The 18628-nt window shown below is 37.9% G+C and overlaps 1 protein-coding gene across 6 annotated transcripts in view; it reads right to left on the reverse strand.

The window, feature by feature from the left end:
- ADAM23 (ADAM metallopeptidase domain 23) overlaps nt 1-18248 on the reverse strand; it is a 68385-nt gene extending 50137 nt beyond the window's left edge. For 2 of the 6 annotated variants that reach the window (XM_066322640.1, XM_066322642.1), the window contains exons 1-3: nt 18036-18247; nt 16757-16983; nt 7531-7607 (exon numbers count right to left, since the gene is read on the reverse strand). In XM_066322640.1, coding sequence (XP_066178737.1) covers nt 7531-7607; nt 16757-16983; nt 18036-18189 — 458 coding nt within the window. In that variant the 5' untranslated portion in view covers nt 18190-18247. Of the gene's footprint in view, nt 1-7530; nt 7608-16756; nt 16984-18035 lie in introns of all 6 variants that reach the window. The other 4 variants (XM_066322643.1, XM_066322638.1, XM_066322639.1 and 1 more) reach the window with 4 other exon arrangements.
- Nucleotides 18249-18628: the final 380 nt, after the last annotated feature.

Consider the following 18628-nt stretch of genomic DNA (forward strand, 5'->3'; position numbering starts at 1 on the left):
TGACACATTAGTATGATCCTTTACAATGAACACATCAAGTTGCAACATGCTGAATGAACTCACGACACAATAATTTGTCTGCTGTGTCCTTTTCTACAGTTGCTTCCACCCTGCCTTGTTTATCTTAGATAATTGTTCTTATTAAGCTGTCTTGCTCCCTGGCCCTCCTATCTGAGCTACTCTGAGAAATGCAAAATAAGCAGCAAAGGGATATGCCATTCCCTGTAGCTGCTGTCTTTGAAGGTATAGGCCAGCTGTTAAAGCAAGCAGCAGATGCTTTTAGAACTCACATCCACTTCCCTGGCACATACTTCACTGCTAACGTTTTCATTAGCAGGAGAGTTGCAGAGTAAAAAGTGGTTTACCTCAGCTGGCATCTAACTATCCTGATGAAGAGAATTGATTTGGGTAGGAAAAGGCCATGAAATGACTAAAAGATATCTCATATACAAGTAAGCAAATTAGCTTCCAGCAACCTAGTAGACAGTCTGATAGAAAATCAGAGTACAGCAAGAATTACTTTTCTTGCATTCTTCTTAAATTATCTTTATACTAACCTATTACCAGGCAATAATTTATTAACTATTTTGAAATGTTTCAAGCTCAGTATCAGTGTCTGAGCAACCTAGTTTAATTATTTAACAGAACAACCATCAGATGTTTTTGTCCATTTGATAGATATAGTTTAGTAGCACAGAAAGGTGAGGAAAACAGAGACCTTCTCGCAGTATTTTTTAAGACAATCAAGGCACTGTCATCTAATGCAATGCTCATCTACAGCCTTGTTTATATTAACAGTTTCAATTATATTCAAAAGCTTTGTTGAACCTACTGTTCTTATGGGAATTTATTAAATTTCTAGCATGCATTTACATTAGTCTTTACTTAGCTGTTGTCTTTGAAGCTGCTCTAACAAGAGTGTCTCCAAGGAATAAATATACTCCTAATATTAATTATTTTTTAAAAACACAGCAAGACTTTACTACTTTTTCTTATATTACCTTGAAGGAGCTTAAAAAGTCAGAACATGATACAGTGGATCAAGTAAATGTGTTTACAAGTAATTAGCAGAAACAACTGATGAGGAAAATGTATAGGTTAACTTCTTTATAACTATGGAATCAAACGAAGTCATCACTCCCTTTTGCTATTAATAGCATAATGATTCTGTAACAGTAAACAGTACACTTATTTTAAAATCACTCCTTGCATGGTCTTGCTATTGTTGCTTGGTTTAGCTTCAATTGTCTTTGAGGCAAAAGAAAGAATTACCTAACCACAAATTTACAAACTGAAATTACCTAGGTGATCCTCAAACGGGGAATAGGTCACCAAAAAAGAATGACATGAAAGCATGTAATAGAATGGTTTGGGAATACTCATATAGAATGGTACAGAAAATGCTGCATATTTTTTTCTGGATCAGTCTGCCTCTCTCAGTGCAAGAAACCCTGAGTCAGTTCAACGAGTGCAGGAAACAAATTCATGATTCTTTCTCTAGCTATGTCCTGAAGCTCTCCCTCTGAGAATGGAACATGCTGTATTTTATTGGCTATTTCAGCAAGCATTTTGAAGGCAGCAGTTTGAAGAATTTTTCAGAATATTAACAGTATGTTGGTCAGTTTCCACCATATTTTTGTTTACCACCATGCTGAAGATGAACTACCACTTTAAAAAGTGCTATGCACAAGGATATGAAGACACAAACAACTAAACAATTCCCCAGAACATGTATTCTATGCCATTCTATTCCAATTTTTTCATTTCTGTAAATAGCTTAATATGCACAGCATCCTGCAACAAAATTTACCTTTTCATTATTTTTGTGAGAAGCTCCTTCTTTCAAACCTCTCCCCACATTTGATACCAGAAATTGTTACATGAGAGGGAGAAGGCAACATCCTTATCCTGCCACATGGAATTTTACAGCATTGTTGTATCCCTACAGATGTGTATTTGTTTTCCCAAGCCTTGTTGACCCTAACAATCCACCAAACCAATAGCTATGGTGGCATCTCAGCTGACAGATATTCAAAAAACTGTTCAGATGGATGAAAGATCCACACTTAATTAAATCTGGGATCAGGAGTGCACAGAATGAAGTTTTCACTCCCCAATCAAGTGGTTTGACAAGTGGTACTTTATACAAGGACATGTGGCAACAGGACAAGTGGGAATGGCTTTAAACTGAAAAAAAAAAAATAGATTTATATACAAGGAAGCCCTTCTTTACTGTGAGGGTGATGAGAAGTTTTCACATCAGCCTCTAAGACTTCGCACCTGAAATGCCCACTGAGATAAATAATAATTTTTCACAGGTTGCCTCCAGCTCTAGGAGTAAAGCTCTGTTATCTACAGCTGAGAAACTCAAGACTGCACTTACAGGAGGGCACACACATGGCTGTAAAATCCTAACAGTGAGTTCCTTGCATTTCATCTGTAACAAACTTTTTAAAGCAAACTAGAGTTTAACTTTTCACAATATTATTATTGCATTTAATTTAGCTTACGTATCTTATAGGATCCATTTAATACCCTAATTGTTTAAGTGTTTATTTAAGAGAATGTCATAAATACTCAAGGTTTCCTTCTGAAAAACTGTGACTAACTTGCCCATTTTCATTAAAAAAGAATTATGAAAAAAAACCCCAAGAATCAAGTAGTTTCTCAAATAATTCAGTTACTGCCCTACTGTTTTTTAAATTAGGCTAACACTATAACCTCCTCTGGGACAATTCTCAGGTTAATTCAGTCCTACAGAAACATACACCACAAAGAATAAATGCCAATTATAAGGTTCAAACTATTAGATAAAATTTGCTGTTATGTTGACTGCACTTCACGAAAGAAACTGACTTTCTGCCACAGTCATATTTTAATGTCTCAAATTGTTAAGTCATGTTATGGTCAAATGCAGTGGGGTTGGGTTTTTTCAGTTCATGTCAAAGATGCCAAATATTTTTTCTATGATATCTTCATTGAAAAGAAATCTATTTTCCCGGAAACAGAGTCTCCTGGAAAGATTAACTTCTACAGAGAAAAGAAGGAAAAGCTAAAAAATACAGATTGATTTCAGTGATTTGTTTTTCCTCCCTTTCCCTGAGAATCCTAAATCTTGAGGCAAGTTATCAGTAGGAAGGAAGGGAATTTTTTGTCTTTAGATTTTACCTTCTGTCTCTGTCCATATCAGTCAAGTAATTCCCTATTCTTGGACTTGTCTCAGCCACCACAGTCTCAGTGGGTGAAGGTTCCAGTACAGCCTCAACTCCCTGTGCTGGTGAAGACCTCTTTATTTAGAGGCTGGTACTAGACCATGGCTGCAAACTGCCAGATAATACAGCCAACTTCTCTCCTCACTAAAAAAGCAGCAAGTAGACATTTGTAATTCACAGCTTTTGGTAGCACTGCTCTTTAACGTGTTTTAGTACTCCACCACAACATAAAGCCTGTTAGCTTTAAACAGGACATTAAGAGTTACCTGTAAAAACTCTTCTCTTTCAGCAGAAGACCAGCAAGTTAAAAGCCTTTTACACGTTGCTGGAAATGAGATCATTAAAAACTAATTTGCTATACCTTGCAAACATTTGTTTACGTAAATAGTGCATCAATATAAAGTAAGAAACTCAGATATACTAGGATCATTGATGACCCAAATACAATGTTACAACAGTGTCGTTTGAGAACAAAAGTGACCTTACTGAAATAACTGAACACTTTTAAAGGCTTTTTATATAAATTGTGTTTTATGACAATACTGCACATTACTCATTGCATAGGAAATTTACTGAGTTTGGGCAGACAATCATAGCTAAATTTTAAGTCTAACTTTTCAAATGGGATTATTATCCCACTACCGCACTACAATCTTTTCATGCTAAGAGTATAAACTAAAACCATTATTTAATCCATTAGAGATTATAAAAACTATTACTTTTTACATCAAGTTATTTCCACAATCAACATACCTGCAATTATTATGCATCATCATAACTGGCATCACACTGAGAGCCTGCAACTGGTCAAACATTTGCATGTAGCAAGGGGCAAGATATCTAAAATTTCAGAGTAACTCACCTTGCTCAGTTCAAAACTGAGTTCTTTTTCCCTGAGTCTTCTAGTCAGAAAAAGCTACTAAAAATCATCTTTAGGATAACAAATTATATTTCATCTGGTTTGGACCTTGTGCAACCACAGAGTGGGTTACCCATTCAATCTCTGTACAAATCTTACATATTAATTGCCTCTGCACACTGGACAAAGGCTTGAGGAGCTTGCATTTCTTTCAAGCTGTTTGTGCCATTGCATCATGGCAAGATGGAAAACAAAATTTTTAAGTAACATGCTTCATAAACTTTCAGACTGCCACGACTTCTTACAAAATCTCAACAGTTATAAATGAAATGGAATATACAATTTTCTTCACTTAATTGTCAAGTTATAATATTTGCTGTGAAAAAAAGAGCATCTGCAACATAGAAGGTAAGCAATCACACAGGTTCCAACAGAGGTAAAGAAAACTAAAAACTAGAACCTGTTTGTATTTAACAACCATCCTTGATTTTAGCTTTAATTACTTGTAGAACATTCAAAAAAGCCACAGGAACAAAACCAAAATGCACAGAATACATACAGTGTTGGTGGCATTAACCCACCTTAGAGCAACTGATACAAAAATATATTCATCATACAAGGGTATTCCCAATTGTTCTGCCTTTGCTTCTGACTAGACATTAGCAGTACCAGTACGCCAACTCAAACCCAATATAGCAAAATGCTGCTTTTTCTGAGCACATAAACATAGACACATTCTTGTGTTTTGGTTTTTTCAAAGGTCATTTACAATTTATGTTACACGTTTTATGACTTACAGTTTTAGAGTACTATGTCCAGTCAAAAAGGACAGGTTTTTGAAGCAATTTTCTGGAGCAGAACCAGATAGAGTCAAATGTTTATGAGTCAAAAACCACTAAGGAAGCCAGGAGAAAACCTAATGTATAAAGAGGCAAGCAGTGGGGATATCAGTAAGGCACCTGAACAACCTGTATCTTATATATAAGCAGTAAGAGCATTCCTGATATCACAAGAGCAGAACTTCTTCAGCTAAGGTGCACAGCAAGTAAGCTGCCTCTCTCTTTCTGAAGTGACAGGCACTGCATTTCTTGGTCGCTAAGAAAGCGGCAAAAATTAGAAAAATTCTGTACATTTACTTACAAACTGTTTGTTGTTAAAAATAAGCAAGGACAAACAGGACTAGACAAAGGGTAACATTGCCAGGATATGGGGAATGTCAATGGGTTTGTGATTTTACTTGGATAATAGCCATTTACCATGAGATTCGGACAGGAAATGCAACAAACCCCAAATCCTAATGAACAGGAGATAAGAGTTCTGGTCTTCATTGAGTCTCTTAGGCCATTGACCAACAGGCCATGGAAGAAGCCACGCAGGCATGATCTTGAAGAGGTTCAGCCAGAACTTTAGAAGAGATAAGAAGTGGTAAACAGCATAATTTGTCTCCTGGGAAGGAACAAACTTATCTCAGGATGTCTGCCTAGACTTGTGGATATGTGCAATCATTTTTATGGAACATTCAGGGAATGTGCCAAGGGAAGACAAGGTGAATCAGGACAGAACGCGCTGGAAAACGGACAGGAGGTGGCCTAAAAACGAGTCACCAGTGTAAGCTGCAAGACAGTCAGCCAGTTTGGCACAGCCCTGCACCTGATCACTGCTGTCTGTCCTATGTTAAGTCCTACTTGTAATGAATGCTCCCTTTGTGACCTTACTCTCTATTCTGCATAGGCGTGATCGGCAAGAACACTTGTGAGTCAGTCAACAACTATATGGAGACCTGTACCTGAAAGACTAAAGCCCAAGACAGTGACCACATAAGAGGCCTCAAGCCTAGGCATCAATATCAAATAAACTTAAAGCCTGTGTTAACATTTGCATCAGTGAATGCTGGCCTGCCCGTGGATCAGGAGAGGGCTGGCATACCTTTGACCAGTAAACTTTAAATTCTCATCAGCTGAGGTTGAAGTTTATGAGCCTGTTTTCCTCTTATTCACCTAACTGCTGTCAGCATGTTTACGTGGTGCCAGTGAAGGCAATGTTTTTTCTTTGCAACTGTCTGTGTGACCAGCCATACCCTACACAGAGTGCCATTTGGGAATGTGTGCTCACTCTCACTGCTTGCTGGATGTGCAGACAGAAGCAGTGGAAAGCAGACCAAGAGGAGGAATTCCCTGTAGCTTAAAGGGCACTAAATATCGATTCCCTTCATAAATGTCACGATAATCCACTGGAATTACTATGCACAAGACCAACCCTCATAAAATAAGTCTTGCACTACACTATAATTTTTCTAGAGCCTAGAGAATGTTCACCCAGTTATCTTCAAGCTCTCTTCGTCCTTCAATTTTGTGTGACATTCCCAGCCTTCACACTAATTATCTTTTGCCAAACACTCAAGACTTCACATAACATTTTGAAAGATGAAAATGCAAGAGCAGCCTAACTTCAAAATTATGCATGGATGAAGGAAAATGTTTCCAGTTCACCTTTACAGCAAAATATCTGATAATTAGCAGCCAAGAAGCAAAATATGCAAACATAAGTCCTACAAATTTTATAAAGCTGTAACTTGCAGCATTTAGAAGCTATTAGATTTAATAAGTTTGCATCTTTATACCTAAGAAAACTTCCCTTGTAAGACAGTTTAAGACCAAAAAGAGACCTCATATGAACACTTTTTAAATCCAGCATGCAATTGTTTCTGTAAACTTGTTTTTCCTTTTTTTAAGCATGCTCAGTCTCAAGGGCCATAGAAGGGGCAAATGCACTTTTGAGCATTACATTTTACATGTCCAGTATTTAGTATGAATTTTATACTTTTACCTTATTCTTAAACTTTCAGTGGCGAAAAAAAAGGTCATTAACAGTGATATAAAAGCATGTGGGATATAAACAACTAAACCACCACTGCCCTATTGTAGAAGTCAGTTCTTCTAGACCAAACAGTTAGGTAAAACTGTCTGTCCTACAGGCAAACAGAGCCTAGCTGCACCTTTCAGTGCAGCCACACCATTAAGATTACCATCTCATTAGGAAGTTCATGACTGTAATGACAATAGTATGATATCCAGATCATTAAAGGTGAGCCATTCATACAAGTATTTACAGTATTCCTACACAGAGACTTGGGCAACTAAAACATCTCATAATAATTCATCAATTAGTTAAATAAAACACAAGAAAATTCACACTTTGCAAACACTACCAGTACTGGAATTTCTCCATTTATCATAATTTATTTTACCACAAACAATAAAATTTTAAGGGCATCTACTTTATGAGTGTCAGCAAGGGTTACTGATACCTTACATGAAAAAAATCTTAAATGTTGTTTTGCATTAATAAACTTGGATAACAGCATCTTTTTTCAACAGATCTTGAAATATTACATGCCCTGACCTTGTACCATAAGATGATAAGAGGAGAAACGAAAGAAACCTCAAATCATGCACTTACTTATTCAATGTGAGGTCAAGGATGAATTTAGAGCCAAAGGCCTCAATCTGGAAACTTGCCTGGGCCAGATGTACAGCCTGTAAACAGAAGCACACAGTTGAGAAAATATTCACTGAGTTTTATATATAATAAACGTGACTGTGAAAAACAAAGTTACGGAAAACACGCTTATTTTCAGCAACCTCATGGTCATATGAAAATTTTTGCCCATGTACCAAATTCTGATTCAAAAGCATTTTCCTTTTTAGAGGGAAGCAAATGGTATCTGAAAAGCTTTCAAATACACACTCATCTCTCTCAAAAAGAAAACAAAAAGGAAAAAAGTTTCACACAAATGTCTGTATTTTGCCATAACCAGATGGCTATGTAACAAAGGCATAAGTAATGTAGTATACTGTTCTTTTAATGAAGTTATTGCAATCATTCCCTTTAAAAGGCCGAAATAACTAAAGCATTTGTAATACACACTTTCGAATATGAAAATCATGGCAAGACTCATAAAATACATTATGAAAAACTCCTTCAAAATAATCCCTTCAAAATTAATGGCTTTATACTTGGCACTGTAGCTAAACCGGTATAAAGAATACTGACATTGGTCAACATACAACAAATCAATGTTGCCTTGCTTGTGAGGATATCCAGTACTTGTAAGATAAATTGTATTCTTTATTCTTTTCTATACTGTAATAACTGTAGCAAAAGATATTTAAAACATGCTTATCTGTTTTAAATGAAAAATAGGCAGATGATAAGAGATGATCCAAGAACTTCTTTTTGTGAAGACGCCGTTCCAGCAGGGTGGAAGAGATTAGATCTGAATTTCATAGCATCTTTCCTGACAATGTTCTAATCAAATCATGCTTACTTATACACTAATTTGATACAGTATTAATAATTACACGAAGTTGGAATATTACAGCTAAGCCTGTTAGTAAAAAGACAAAAATATTCCCTATTTTTTATTAAACACCACAATTAATCTTCAGGTATGCCACAGAAAATATATCAAATTCCAGCTGATTTACAGCATAACTTAAATTATATGAAGGTTAGCTTTTATGCCACATAGTTCTGTTCTCCTTTGGAAATTTCTCCACAAAGGAAAAGCCCTTCACGTTTCTCTTCCAATTTTCCCTGTACTACACAAAGAAGCACCAGTATTCATCTTCTTTCTCAGCAAAGTTATTCATCATCTTTCAGAAAATTCCTCAATATAATTTTTTTAAGTCGCTATTGTGATTAAAATCAACTGTGACATTTCCTGTATTACTTTATCATTCTTTGCTGCCAGAATTATCACTTCCCTTTCAATAGAGTCACAGAGCTTTGTTGTCAAGCTTCTTTTTTTAAAAATGAAAGTCATGTACTTAGAAAATATTTTAAATACCTTTAATGCCATTAAACAATCTTAGCTAAAGCCTAGTTTTGGTTATTAAAAAATGCAGCAACTCTAAATGAGAATTTAAAAAAAAATATTCATAGCTGATATCTAATATCATGTAGAAGCAAACCAATACTAAGCTTTCTCTCTGTTCTATTTTTTGGTAAATGTATATTGTTGTCTCACCAATTTGCTAATATCAGCCTAGCAGAACTGAGTTTACAGCTGCTCTGAGTCAGCAGAGCAAAACAGTTTAAGTATAAACACAAATAGGTGGCATGATCAGAGAGACTCTGCTAGCATATGCATTAAGAAAAAAAAAAAAAAAAAAGGTATGTCAGGTTAAATACATGCCTAGCAGGAGAGGCTTTTCAGCCCCAAATCCATTTTATTTTAAAGTGAAATCAAGGAACAAGTATCACAAGGAGCTTTCCAAGGACCTGCTCATGACAAAAACCTTATTATGTTTTCAAAACATGCAGGTATTAATTTAATTTTTTAGAACACGAAAATTTGTTACAGGAAAAGGGCTCAAATTAGTTTTATGCCATTAAGATTCCACTTATGAGTTACACAAGCTACTGCTTTGAATCTCCTTCACATATAACATTTACCTAAAAGGATGTGTCTTCATTCATATGCCACAAACAAGATGTCAGGGTTAAGTATCTGCAAAATTTACAAGAGCATGAACTATTCCATTAAGATCATTCTGAAACATGAGAAATCTCTCCCTAGGCATCAGCTACTGATTTTAGTGACAGGTAGATGGATGACTAGTCTGATCTACTATAGCTTTTCTATTGTCCAGTCAAACCTGTTAAGTTATACTGATGTATCCCCCTTCAATTTTCTAAGCTATGAATCATGAATTCGTTATCTTTCTGCAATTTCAAATTGTTAAAGTTATTTTTTCTTGGTTTGCAAAAAAGCCCTTCCTCTTGTAGAATTACATACAGCAACATTGCTATTTCTGAAAACAACTACTTCTGTGTTTAAAAACGCTCCTTGCTATCTAACAGATGCAGCCTGTACACAAAAGCAATTGATGCAAAGCAGCTGACACTAATTTGATGACCTGTAACAGGGCATGTTCTCCACCAAGATCAACTCAAACCACTGGTTACAAAAAGATTTTAAACGCCTGCAGTTTAGCAAAAGCACTGTTTTAAATTCAGGTGAATGCAATACACTGCTCCTGCAACGAAGACAAATTCTCTTAAGCCAGTTCAACAATGGATAACCATCTCCAAAAGCCAGAAGCCAGCTGAACGTAATGAGACTAAATATCTAATCCTGAAACTGACTATTTTCCTGCAGTAAGTTAAGCACAGAACGCTACCAGTGAATTATCACCAGGTGTTTTAAGCATTACAATCATCATGTACCACAATGATGGGAGGAAACACTGCAGAAAAGTATCTGCAATTCTGTTAACCACCTTATAATTTCACTGTATTCTCTCATCGGCTACTGTGTAATACAAATATCCAAAGTATAATCTGAAATACTGTGTTCTTCTCATTGGCATAGAAGTATAAATTCAAATAAGAATATAATGTAGACCAGCATGTATTTTGAAGACTATACATATTTTTGCAGGAAAAATATTAAACATCTTCTTGTATGTCTTGCACACATGCAAAGGCTCACACCTGCATATTTACATAAAGAGGAGACCAAGTTCCTTTGTCTGTGCTTGCTTCTCACCCAAAAACTTGTGCAGAGGTTCCTGCTTTGACAGCTATAGCCTATTCCAATGGCAAAGCTCCAAAACTATATAAAGTTTTTCTTCAGCAAAGACTTGCTGATGATGTATAGAGATGTGGGTTGAAAAAAGGTCTGAGTCTTTCAAATTATTCCTGTCCTCATACCCAAATTTTAGGAGGGAAAGAAAAAAGTTGTGGGTTTTTTTTTTTTCCCCTGTTCTGGAAGCTCAAATTACTGTGTAGTCATTGTAATAAGAGATTCTTCATACTAAGGACATTCTAAGAGTGCTATAGCTGCTTATGCAAAGTAGTAGCTCTCTGAGTTTTTTTCCAAGCTATAAATCCCTATATACAAAGAATTCCAGTTTCTTTCAAATCAGTCTTTCAAATTAGGTTACAGCATGCTTCAATATAAAAATGGCTGTAACAGGAATCTCAGTTCTACTGATCTATGTCACAACTTGAATCCTTTCATTGTTTTCATTATCCTATTTGGGCATCATTTGTGGATAATTTACTTTTTTCAGACTTTCAGGAAATTTACAATCATCACCAAAAAACTACTATATTGGTTTTACTTTCTTCACACTAAAACTATGCCCAATGCAATAATGTATTACTCCTTCAAAAATACAAAGTTATGTCACAAGTCTTTAAACAAAAGTAACAGCATTATTTAATTGACTGATGGAGCTGTGAGTCTTTTCCTCTATTCATACAGACAAAATCTCAAAAGGACAAGTTCATTGCCTTTAGAAATCTATTTTTGCATACAGTTCTGCTGACTAAAATAATGGCCAAAAGCTACCTCTCTCAGTTTAGAAGCTGAGCAAGGGGTTTCATCCCTGTCATTATGGAAATAGAAATGTAAGTCAGATTTAGATGGATTTTACACCACCAAAACAGCTTTTTGCTCTAGACCCTCATTCTAATAATAGCCTAAGTTTGGTCACAAGTCAGCATGACTTACTCAATGTTAGTTCATAATCCTGCTTTTAGCTTGTTGGCTTATCCTCAGACCCCATACAGAAACCATTCCCTCTTCTAGCATTTGGTTACATTCTGCTGCATGGCACATCCACCAAAACAACCTTCTACTACTCCCTGGAAATAAGGCATTTCATATAGAAACAGAATACGTAAATATCCCAGCAGCACATGAAAACTGATGTTCAAAACACACAGCATTTCAGAAAACCTCCTGTTAATGATTTGTCTCTGGACTTTAAGAATAGAGGAGTTACTTTGATGCACTTGAACTCCAAGCCTTGAAGACTGTTCTTTGAAAGAAAGGCTGCGGGCATGTGAAAAAAGACCCAGGCCTGCCTCTGGAAGCAATCCTACTGGCCCTGGGGGCCAGAAATCATCATTCTCCCCCAGCATGGCAATACTTAGATACCCTTCTGTAGTAACACTGGCCTCCAAAGCCATATCCCTCTCGAGGATTTTTTTAATAAGACTCCACAAAGGAGTGCATCCCTACCTTGGGCCACTTTTCTGCAGTACCCAGCTTCCCACAGATACTAGAAAACCGATAAACTTAATTCATTTCTATTTCAGAGCAAGGCATAACAAGTACAAGTGTTCTGCTACCTAACACTTAGGAAATTAAACCTTTTATAGGTTATTGTGTGAAACTCATGAGAGGACCCAGAAATACATCTTTTAAAAAAAAGATTTAAAAAGTTGTAGAAATAACATGACCCATATTTCAGCTAAGAAACAAAGATCTAGATGTAGCTGAAGTTGGTATAAGGAAAATCTCCTACTCCCAGAAAGCAAAGAAAGAAAGACCAATTTCAATCCTCCTGTTAGTAACTACTGAAGACAGACAAGATGAGCCTTCTGCATTAATACAAATTCAATATAGAACAGAGAAAAAATACGAAGTACACACAATCTTCCATTTACAAGTCAAACTGAAGCTGCACCAGAGAAAGATCAGGAAAGAAGGAAAAAAAAAGGCAAAGTCAGCTGAAATACTACAAAGATTCTACAACAATCTAATACATATAAGCCACATGGACTTCATTCATTATTTTGACAAGTTCTCATTACATGGGGATTAAAAGTGAAACCATGGCCTATAATAGGCCTCTAAAGGGAAGATTAACCAGTGCATAGGATTTTTATCTGGATTTTAGTAAAAATTCACATGATGCCACCTCTTAAGAGTTTACCAATTGTGACCTTTGATCTTTTGCAAAAAAAAAAGAAAATCTGCTTTTTCTGCAACACCACTTCCTTTTAAATGGAAAAGAATTATTTTCCTTCATCTTAAGAATGCTTTCCTGCTCAACTTTCATATGCTGCATACTAAAATAACTGAGATGGCACTGTATCTTTAAAGCAAGGCAATATAGCAAAAATTATTGCATTCACCTGGCAGGAGTATTTTCTTTATGTAAATGGCAAACTGCTGACATGATCAGAAACACCTGGAGTTCCACCCCATGAAAAATAGCTCAAAAGAAATCAAACTTTTTGGGGGAATGTGGAACATCTTCATAGTTAAAAGTACTCTTCCTTATTTTTTCTGCTTTATGATCTGCAAAACAGTTTTCCTAATACCTCTCTCCTCCCCAAAATTATATTACAAGCTTATAATTATGTATGAAGAGACAGCTTCTTTACAGCTCCTAAAAACTTATGATTCAGAAACTGTCCAGCAGATACAGTCTGCCTTCATATGCATCCAGTTTGAGCTATTTGCCACTCAAAATTTGCTAAGGTTGCCCTCAGCTGAGTTTGTCCAGCAATCCTATTTATGTTCAAACATCTTGCATTGCAGGATTTTTCCTTCTGCTGGCCACTGTAAGGACTTGCTCCAAGCCTTCTGTGACAAGTTGTGCTCCATGCAGTCTTCCTGCTAGCTCTTAAAAATTATGTGTATGAAGCCTGTGAATATGAACCAAAGCAGTTATCCGGTTCAATAAAGAGACTACCTTCAAAACACTACCTCCACCTGCAGAAGTTTAAAAAAGACAGAACACAGGTGACTCAGACCTCTTCATCAAGTTTAAGGATACCTGTGAGCTTCTTCAGTGTGTTTTTATAAATAGATGCTCATTTTTGAGCATTTTGCACTAAAAATAACTTCAGAAGAACTCAAAACCAGCTAGCCTCAATTCAACTATGAGGAAACAGGTAGACAGAATTTAGAGTTTTCAAGCATCAAGTACTTAAAATCTGCCTTTTTAAGAGCATAAAGCTAAAATAAAGTATATACTAAAACTCTGTCCCCCTTGGAGATAGATCACTTTGTCAAAACTGTGGTGAACATTTCTTTCTTTTAATAGTGATAAAAAGCTTTTGCCAAGAAGAAGGAATGAGAGAGGGTCTTGATCACATACACCTTCTCAATATGATGACATTTCACCAAAAGTGGATAGAGAGAACCAGTGCTAAGAAAGTAACTTATTATTGATGGGGTTTTTAATTCTCAGATACACTGTTTTCTCTCCAGTGTTTAATTTCTACCAAGATTTTGTGAAGAATGTTGCAGATCCTTTTGGGACATGACGTTTAAAATACATTTTAAATAATTTTACATAATTATATTTCTCCAACTTCGCCTCTTTCTTCCCACATGCACACCACTTCCTCTAGTCTCAACCTCTCCTGGTAGTGACTCAGCATTTCTGAGGCATTCAGGCCTAATCCCACAAACTGGCCATATTACATTATTCTGATCACTATAGAGAAATTCCACAGAAAGGAGTCTACTGAACCTTATCCATAGCTAGAGACTGTTTCCACACCATATGCCTATAAATGGCATATTAAGGTTGACAAGAAAATACAAGGTTAGAAGGTATGGTCCCAAGAACAGTAAAAGAACAACAAAAACATTTTTCCTCAACATTTTCCACTCTATACACATATAAGGCTGTTTTAACTTTTTTCACATGGTGTTAAAAAATCTAAATACAGATGTCTCTCTTTACCTAACTATAAAGGTATTTTGGTTACTTTTCTTCATTACCAATGTAAGAGACATCAAAATCTCACGAGTAGGATTTATTACATTATAGCATTTCTTTTAATTCTGAGGAAGGATAAAAGCCATTAATGAAAAGTCAAAAGTCAAAAATTAAGTCAAAACCAACCCCTGGGTATATTTCACAGTCAACTGCATTGTTTTGTTTATGAGTTGTTTGGGTTATTTTCCTCTTACACCTTCCAGACTTCCCCCAAGTCCCAATCATTGCTCTATAGAAAAGATTATAGCAAACATTGAACAGAAGAAAATAATATAATAACAAATATTTTACTTGTTGTAAAGTACATGAAAGGACAAAGAATTTACATAATGCAAGGAAAGGCACAAGATGCAAGTTGGGGTGAATATGACAGGTATGACGATCTGGAAGCAAGACATACAAAAATTCATCCAGACAATGAACATAATCAGTTCTTTCCTTCAATTACATACAAACAATAAATATAAAACAACAGAAATTTCATTCCAGAAGAATGAAGTCAACATAATGTCACTCTCCATGATGGCCCAGGATTAAGGAACTCTTCTGTGGGAAAAACTGCAGCATTAGCATTCCCTGCACTTAAAAGGGACACAGTGAGTAGAAAGAAGATCCACTTTACACTATAGTCAGCAGCAAGCATGCCCAAGGAAATCAATACCAATTCTGTCAGCACTGATTTCTGCAGAGCTTTACTCTAACATGGAGATACAAAGTAGGGCATGTGAAGGAACAGCAATGTTCTCATGGACAGTGCTGGGTAAGCGTAGAGATTGGTGGACTGGATTGTCCCCTATGGATTTCAAAAAAACCCCACATACAGCAACATGGAGCGAGTATCATTCCCAAAGGCAAGTCTGCAAGCACTTGTAAATCCCTTTCTTCCCAAGAGGGTAACTGCAAGACCTTAGCGTTTTAAGTGTATTTAAAAGAGTGGTCTAACTTGAAAGAGTATAAAGTCTGAATGTGATTTTCCCTTAAGTAGCCCCAACAAACAAAAAGCTTTTCTGTGCCAACTATAACATATTGGTGTATTGAGATGCATCCAAAGGCACACACCAGTATCCCTATTCAATAAGCCAGAGAGCAATCTTTCTTCCTGTTAAAACCTAAAACCTATAGAGCTATCTCAACTTTTTTTTTCAAAGATTATTCAGTACCTTCTTATTAATTCCACATCCAAAATGGCACATAATCAATATCAATATAAGCACGTAGAACATATTAAATTCACTGTCTAAAGTTTCAAGAGAAATGCTATTCAATAGGTATAAGCTCCATTATAGCTAAATCCTTCAGTAACATCATACACACTGATTTGCTTTGTTGTCTTTTTCCTACCATTGTAATCTCTTTATATTCAAACCCTCTTTATCTTCACTTTATCTTTTACCCTGCAGGAAGAAATAATTATTTAAATAACGATTTATAAAAATAGGATTAAATAAATTCAAAAGGTACTAAGTGATATAGACAGGCTTATTTCTTTACAGTTTCTTTAAAGTTATTCCACAAAACCAAAGTTTGTTCAACTCCATACAATTTCAGGGAAAAGAGAAAAGAAACCAAACAAACAAACACCCCCCCACCACTGACTAGCTGCATCCATACAAAATAGATCTAATATTCTATTAAAAATGAAGCATGCAAGTACAGTTTGACAAAAAAATTGGTAACACTTTACAGTGGTCTTCACTGGCCATACAGTGGCAGGAAATGAATGCTAATTTATTAGGCAGTGCCTGGCACACTCAAAGCTAAGTAACTCAATGCTGCAAGTTTAGGATTCCAAAGAAGCTCCCTATGCAGACACTTTTGCAGAGCTATTTTGGAAGAAACATTTTGTTGACTGTGGTGTACCAAAAGTGGAGACATCAGAATCTGTGTTGATTAGCCAAGTCAACTTCACCTAATTCTCATTTTTATCTACAGTTCAGTTTCTGAACCATTCTGAAAGTCAAAATAATTATTTTTAAGTTAACACAAGGGAAATTACATTCTTGTTTAATTACATGTACTCCTTTAACTCCTAAAAATTGTGGTAGGGACCACCATTAAGTCCTGAATATCTACAGATTAAAACAAACACAGTTTCACAATACATATCACTGTTTTGAAAAAATCTGCAGATAATCCTATCTTTACCCTACCTTGTCATGTTTCTGCTGGTGCCTTGTCCTGGTGTCCAGGATGTGGTAAGGGGTCTCAGAGTCTCTGTTGATGTAATAGATTAGTCTTGAAGGCAGTGTGATTTCTTTCTGGATTGCATTGCTGTAGCTATTATTTTTACTGTTACTGCTGTTACTCTGTTGAAATGTATTCTCTTCATCTGCCAGTACTTCCTCTATCCCGCCTGCTGTTTCATTCCAGTGCAGGCCTGGGGAAGAAAGATATGCCAGCCATAAATTCCATGGCAGAATGTGTTTGTTTCCATGAAAAAGCTACATATTTTCTTGCAGTTTTCTAACATTTTACTAATCACTCAAGCAAACAAAAAGATAGCTTACTCATTGAGCTAAATTTAATTCATTATTCACACATCAAATGGTTTCAGAAATAACGTTATTTATTTAATTGCATATACATTTTCATATGCAGCCATAGATTATAAATATTTTAATACCTCTCAACCTTCAGGAAGAAAAAAAAAACAGCTTAATGGATATGTAGTTACCTCCTGTCCCCTCTTGGATAGCTACATGCTTTCACAAAAAAAAAAAAAACAACCCAAAAAAATCTTCAAAAAGCTAAGAATGCTCCCCGTGTTGCTAACATACACTGAATTCAAAGTCCATGTGCACTGAATGCTAAACTTCCTATTATATAAAGGGAATTGATTACTTCTTGTAACTTTGACAAGAGCCCGTTTCTTCAGTAGCAGCTTTTGAAATGAAATCCTGTATCTTTCCTCATTAAAATTTCAAGCTAGTCAATCAACGCGATGTAACAACATCATAATATTACAACGTAACGGCAATGCACTAACAATAATAACACGATGCACAGACAGACTGCATTCAGAACATTCCACATATCACCTATAGGCAACCAAGAGCAAATAAACAACAAAGCACACACAAAAATCCGACCCCAAGATAACGAATCAGCGGATCGCCGTCCACACGCACCGTGACACATACAAAGCCCACCGAAGCTTTTTGCGTCGCATCCCTCAGCGGCGTCTTTCCACGCACAGCATCCCTACCCAACACACTGCAGCACCGGCACCGCACGTACCTCTCTTTTGTGCAAGCAAGCAAGCCAAGGAAATGTTAACGGAGCCGCGGGGTGACACACGCCGACACAGACACGTACACAGAGCCGGGAGAGGGAAGGGAGGAGGGAACGGCTGAGGGGAAATGGATGTTGCCGGGGTCTATCGCGGGGGACAGCAGACACCTCAGGCACCCGCACCCCCGCCATACCCACCGGCGGCCGCTGCAGCCGCGCGGGCCCGGGGGCAGGAGGAGCCATGGAGGAGCAGGAGCAGCGAGACGAGGCGGCCGAGGAGCGGCAGGAGCGCGGGGCGGCGGCGGCCGCCGCAGCCAGGCTGCCGCAGGGAGTTGCTGCCGGGCGGCTTCATGGCTCATAGCGCCCCGGGGCGGGGGGGCAGCGCGGCACAGCGCTCACGGTCGGCGGGCTGCGCCCGGGGGGCGCGGGCGGAGCGGCGCGGACGGGTCCCCGCAGCGGCACCGCCCGTGCGGCTCCCGCCGCCGCCGCCGCGAGGGACACAGCGGCACCTCAGCGCGGGGGCGGGCGGGTCCCCGCAGCGGCACCGCCCGTGCGGCTCCCGCCGCCGCCGCCGTGAGGGACACACCGGCACCGCCTCGACACCTCAGCGCGGGGGCGGCCGGGCGGCGGCGCGCGCGCACCTTCCGCGCCCGCCCCCAGTGGCGCGGCCCCGCGCACGCGCGCTCGGGCCGGGCGGGGCGGCGGCCGCTGTCCGATGTGCTGCTGCTGCTGCCCGCGGCACCGGCGGGACGCGGCTCTCGGGCGCCTGTCGCGGTGCCGCCGCCCGCCCT

The sequence above is a fragment of the Sylvia atricapilla genome, chromosome 7, assembly GCF_009819655.1.
Source record: "Sylvia atricapilla isolate bSylAtr1 chromosome 7, bSylAtr1.pri, whole genome shotgun sequence".
NCBI lineage: Eukaryota > Metazoa > Chordata > Aves > Passeriformes > Sylviidae > Sylvia > Sylvia atricapilla.